Genomic DNA, 6,267 nt, shown 5'->3' on the forward strand with positions numbered 1-6,267 from the left:
CTCGAAGTATGGGTTTTGGTTACGAGAGGTCCAGTTCTTAGGCCACCTCGTTAATTAGGACGGGATTTTGGTCGATTCGGCCAAAATTGAGGTGGTTATGCAGTGGAAGGTCCGAAATTCTCTTTCGGAGATCAGGAGTTTCTTGGGAATTGTAGGATATTATCGGAGATTTAGGGATTTCTTCGAATTGCATTACCCCTCACTCGTCTGGCAAGGAAGGGCGTGGTGATTTCCATCCGGGGAGCGAGGGGGGGTGGGATTAAGCAGCTATCTATATTTGAGAAACTGAAGCAGAAGTGGTGTGAGACACCAATGTTGGCCCTCTCTGAAGGTGTTGAGGACCTTGTGGTATTTTGTGATACATCCATCACTAGTCTAGGAACGGTGCTTATGCAGCGTGAGAGGGTTATTACTTAGGCTTCTCGGAAACTGAAGTCGCATGAGGTCCATTATCAGAATCATGATTTGGAGTTGGGAGCAGTGGTATTTACATAGATCACAAAGAGGTTAATATATCTTATGGAACAACCGAATATGAGACAGTGTAGGTGGCTTGATGTGGTCAAGGATTATGACTGGGAGATTCTATATCATCCTGGGAAAGCGGATATGGTCGCTGGCGCTTTGAGCCGCAAGATGGCTAGATCTTTTATTAAGAGTCTATGTAGGAGAATATCGGTTAATTCTCAACTTCTTGATCTGATTAGGGAGGCTCAGGATGAGGTAGTCAAGAAGGAGAATTGGAAGCATGAGAGACTCAAGGGTGAAGTTTATAGGTTGCCACTGACATCCGTGGATTTTTAGACCGATATGGACGAGTGCATACAAGATTTTGGTGGGGCCAGGCAGACTGTGCTGGGGAGGCACACAAGTCCATGTTTTCGATTCACCCTGGGGCCACCAAGATGTATCAGGATTTGATACTAAGTTACTGGTGTCCGTGTATGAAGAGGGAGATAGCTTGGTACGTTGAGAGGTCCTTGACCTGTAGGATGGTCAAGGCCGAGCATCAGAGGCCGCACGACAAGTTGCAGCTTTTGGAAGTTCCCATGTGGAAGTGGGAACAAATCTCAATGGATTTTTTTACCAAGCTACCGAGGACCGCCAAGGGGTTTGGTGCTATTTGGGTCATTATGGATCAATTGACCAAGAGTGCCTACTTTTTGGCCATCCGGGAGAGCTCCTCGGCAGAGAAATTGGCCGGTGTGTATGTTCGTGAGATTGTTGCTCGTCATGGAGTTCTGGTTTCCATTATATCAGATCGAGATGTTCGATCCACTTCAGGTTTCTGGCCGAAGTTCCACGAGGAACTGGGTATGCGGCTTCACTTTAGCACTTCTTATCATCCACAAATTGAGGGCCAGAGTAAGCGGACCATTCAGACACTTGAGGATATGTTGTAGGCGTGTTTCATAGATTTTAGTGGTAGTTTGGATTCCTACCTACCTCTTGCGGAGTTCTCCTACAACAACAGCTATCACTCCAGTATTGTTGCGCTGCCTTTCGAGCTTTTGTATGGTCGGAGATGTCATACCCCAGTTTGTTGGGAGGGGTTCGGTTACAGAGTCATGGAAAGGACTGTGGTAGTCACCCTGACCATAATCCGGCAGAGATTGCAGACAGTTCAGAGTTGGCAGTGGAGTTATGTTGACCGACATCGTTCCGAGTAGGAGTTTCAGGTCGGCGATCCAGTGTAAACAAAGAATGCCAGAAGAAGTAAGTAATTAAAAATCATCGAGGGATGTGCAACTACGGTAGTGCTTGTTTCAACATTGTAAGTTATAGTAATTTTTATTCAATTATAACATATTTTGTAATGTTTATTCAAGTATAACATATTGTTTAATTTTAGACAGAATTTGAATAGATTTGAAGCATTTCACCGTAGGCATGTCAATAAACAAGGGGACTTCGTTGACCCGTTAGGCGAAGAACAATATGTAAGTTTTTATTGCTTAAAAATGAAGTATAATGTTTTTTTGTGTTTTTTTAAGTATACTGACAATATTTGTGAAATACATAATGCTTTAGATGCTGAGTTTGCTTTACAAACTCAACACATAGCCGACTCCGGTGGAGATCCGAACTTAATTGATTAGATTGTCGTATTTCAGAAGGTGTTAGATGCTTGAAGAGGAGTTGTGAGAGGCATCGATCCTAAGCCTTCTGCGGCGGGTACAAGTGCTCCCTCCCATGACAGTCACAGTCACAAGCATCATAACCAACACAGGTACTTATTAAACTCTTAAAGAATATGGTAGCTTGGTACTTTGCAATATTGTTAAGAACTTTTGGTAGTTTGATACTTTACTTATTTGTTAAGTGCTTAATTTATTTGTTATGAATTTGGTAGTTTGATAGTTTGTATATTTTGTTGAAGCCTTAATTGATTTGGTAGTTTGTTAGTTTCTTAAGTTGGTAAGGACTTAATTGATTTGGTGGTTTGATAGTTAGTTTAATTGTTAAGGACTTAATGTGCTTGTGACTTAATTGTTAAGGACTTAATGCATTTTTAAAGTAAATTTTGGTAGTTTGGTATTATGCTTATTTGTTGAGTGCTTCATTCATTTATTATGAATTTGGTAGTTTGTTAGTTTGTTAAATTGTTAATGACTTAATTGATTTGGTAGTTTGAAAGTTTGTTAAATTGTTTAGAACTTAACTGATTTGGTAGTTTAATACTTTGTTAAATTGTTAATGACTTAATGTGCTTGTAAGCACACCAATAGCCCGTTCAACATCCTTACTTGCCAATTTTTGGGTTAATTTGAACAATTTCGTTCTTCATATTGTAGATATGTGTACATTTGAAAAAATATAACATACTCCAAATATATCCCATCTCCAAGGTAATACCCAAACTCGTATTCATTTACATTCACAACACAAGGAAAACAGGTGCTTTACCGTGTAGAATGTCTTTGAATATTGGCAACTCACCTAGTACACTCAAGTCATTGTTTGACTCTGCCATGCCAAAGAAAGCTTGCCAAAACCATAGATAGTTTGACAGTACTGCTTCTAGCATTATAGTCGACACTTCGTAATCACCCTTTGTGAATTAACCTCACCATGATTTGGACAAATTTCTCACTCCAAATGTGTGCAATCAATGCTACCAAGCATGCCCGAGAGACCATGTATACTTTCATGTGCATCGTAGAACTGTTCAACCTCACTTCTTGTAGGCTTCCGCAAATATATTTATATTTATAGTTCTATAACACACTCACAAAAGGTGTATACGCATTCTTGGACAGTTCTTTTAGACATCTTCAAATAATCATCTTATGCATCAGCGGCACCATATGCCAAAATTCTAACTGTCACAATACACTTTTGCATATGACTAAAACCTAGTCTACATCTAACATCGTATCTCCATTGAAAGTATTTGTAATTAGCTTCTAAATCATTCATTATACGCATGAATAAACGTTTATTGATACAGAAACGACGTTTGAATTGATCATTGTTATATATGCAATCATTGGCAAAGTAATCATGTACCATAAGTGTGTGTGCGACCTCATGATTCTTGGTCATTGAGTTTCTAATCCTCTTGTGGTGTCTGAGCTTTCGCATTCTTGACCCATCAACGCAACTACAACTTCCATCAATGAGTGGAAATACATATCATCGTCATTGGATGAAGATGATGAATTGCTCGTCATTTTTGGATGTTTGGTGTACGAATAGTTTTTTTTACAGGGAGATAGATGAATGTTTTGTGGTGTATGATTTAAATTGTATGATTGGTATTTATAGATTGGGTGGTGTGTTATTTATTATTATCATTTTTAAACCCCAAACGGTCATATGACCATTTAACCATGTAGTGGAGTGGAATTTTATATGATGTGGCAGCCTAAAACGCGTAAACATCTCAAAACCATACCTGATAGCCTAACCAATAAAACTGGGAAGAAAAAAATAAGTTTATAAGAAATGATGTTATGGTACAAAAGATATGATGGTCAAACACTCTACAGATCTGCAACTTGTCTAGTTTAATTATACAACATATTTGCAGTTCCAATTACATGTTCCTGATCACTACGGAATAAATTTAACAAATTTATTTAGTACACACATAAACTCTAACAAACAATTTACCGGTGATTATTTATTTATTTATTTATTCCTTTTAAGCGTACTCCGGATTGTGTGCTAATGCCTCCTGGTAGATCAATTCCTTGATTTGTTGTTCTCCTAACACTTGTTGCTCAAAATCAAATGAGAATGGATTCGGACAAATCGGCTCATCTTCTACATCGTGTAATCTTTCCAGGTATGGGTGCTCTAGCGCCTCTTCAACTGCAATTAACATACAAGTTTTAGCTCTGTTGACTTTGACTTTGGGAAATCGTATTTACCTGTGATACGTTTGGTCGGATCAAATGTTAACATCCTCTCAACAAGATCAATGGCTGATGGATTGACATGAGGAAAACTATTCATCAATGATTTGCGAGGATGTCGTGGAAGCTGAGCAATGTATCTTTTTGCATCTTCGTTCTTGATAAACTCAAGATCAGATTCAGAAGGTGTGCCTAAAAGCTATAGAAAAAAAAAATCATCTAATTAGTCATTAGAAATAGTTAGTTACTAAGTATGATCTATATACCTCTGTTAATAGTCGCATCTGATGCACGTGATCTTTACCAGGAAACAAAGGCTTTCTGTTCATGAGCTCCATGTAGATGCAGCCAACAGACCAGACATCAATGGCAGCTGAATAGTCTGAAGAGTTGAGTAGCAGCTCAGGTGCTCTATACCATCTTGTCACAACATATTCAGTCATAAAGTCGTTATCTGCATTTGGTCTCGCAAGTCCAAAATCACAGATCTTTAAATCGCAATTTGCGTTCAACAACAAATTGCTAGGTTTCAGGTCTCTGTGAATGACTTTAGCAGAGTGAATGTATTTTAAGCCTCGTAGTAGTTGATACAAGAAGTACTGCAAGTATGGTGAAAAACAATGATATGGTTATAGATCATTTGCTTCTAACGTGTTTTGTTTTTTTTTAAGGTGTTAATGAATCAATCAGAATTCAGAATAGATACTTGACAATGTTCTTCGGAGAGATTTTGATTTGACCTAATGATTTGGTGAAGATCGGTATCCATTAGCTCGGTGGCTATGTAGACATCTGAGAACTCTGTGTATACAGGTGGAGGAACTACATCTTTTAAACCTGTTACCTGAATTGTATTACACACAAATTCCAATCAACAATGGTTGTAAAGGTAAAAAAAAAAAAAAAAAAAAAAAAAAAAAAAAAACTCTGTAAAGTCAAAATTTGAGACGCCTTTTATGGGTTTGAAATTTCGGATCAAAAAGAAAAAGAATCCGTAAAAACCCACATTCTCATGATCTAAGTGTCTGAGAAGTTTGATCTCACGAAGGGTTCTCTTAGCATCCATGTAATTATCAAAAGCATTCATAATCTTCTTCATAGCAACCATCTCATTCGTCTCCGAATTCAACATGGAGCTGATCATATTCATAACACAACCAACGAAAGAAAAATTAACTCGGAAACGTAAACCCTAATTATAAAAAGAAAACAGTAATAGCCAAAATGAAAACATACCAGACAATTCCGTAAGCACCACGGCCAATAGGCATAATAGGAGGAACGTATTTTGCAGTGACTTCGAATTCGTTACTGAATATGTTGTAGCGAACGAACTGGCCTCCATATGTCGGCACCGCCGGAAAATCCGTGTACTGAGCTCCTCCGTTCATGTCCGCCATTACTCTACTGTAAGTCTCTGTAACAGAGTACGTTGCAGCTATATCTCCGGCAAGATGAAGATGTATCTTGGTAGGTGGAATTTAAGTGTAATTTATATACAGGACCAAATTGGGTATTGAGCGGAATATCTAGGAAGAAGATACGAAAGCGCGCGGAAACGCGTTTGGACCTTGGATTTCTCGTGGAGAATTTCTCTGTGGAAAATATTAGTATAAAATAGTTTTTTATAAATTCAAACCTTCAATTTACTTATAACACATGATATGTGATATCTATCCAAAATAAAACAATACCAAAAGAGTAATTACTTTAGTAAGGCTTCAATTTTAATTATTTGTTCATTAACCATCACTGTCAAGGAAAAAAAAAATTGTTGGTAATCCGTCGCTAAATAGAGTTACCATCTTAAAGGTGTATTTGTTCATTAAGTCTCGTGGGTAATTATTTGTGACGGAATTTTGATGGAAGTTGCGACGGATTACTGATGAAAGATACCTTGACAAAG

The 6,267-nt window shown here is 38.0% G+C and overlaps 1 protein-coding gene across 1 annotated transcript; it reads right to left on the reverse strand.

Moving 5' to 3' along the window:
- Window positions 1-3,920: 3,920 nt before the first annotated feature.
- Window positions 3,921-5,923, reverse strand: LOC145015493 (mitogen-activated protein kinase 3-like). Its single transcript, XM_078973974.1, has 6 exons — window positions 5,598-5,923; window positions 5,368-5,497; window positions 5,068-5,205; window positions 4,628-4,960; window positions 4,377-4,560; window positions 3,921-4,317 (listed from the first exon to the last, which is right to left on the reverse strand). The coding sequence occupies exons 1-6, from the start codon at window positions 5,759-5,761 to the stop codon at window positions 4,148-4,150; spliced, it is 1,119 nt and encodes a 372-aa protein (XP_078830100.1). The 5' UTR covers window positions 5,762-5,923; the 3' UTR covers window positions 3,921-4,147.
- Window positions 5,924-6,267: the final 344 nt, after the last annotated feature.

Source organism: Lactuca saligna, chromosome 9 (genome assembly GCF_052625555.1).
Source record: "Lactuca saligna cultivar CGN05327 chromosome 9, ASM5262555v1, whole genome shotgun sequence".
NCBI classification, from domain to species: Eukaryota; Viridiplantae; Streptophyta; class Magnoliopsida; order Asterales; family Asteraceae; genus Lactuca; species Lactuca saligna.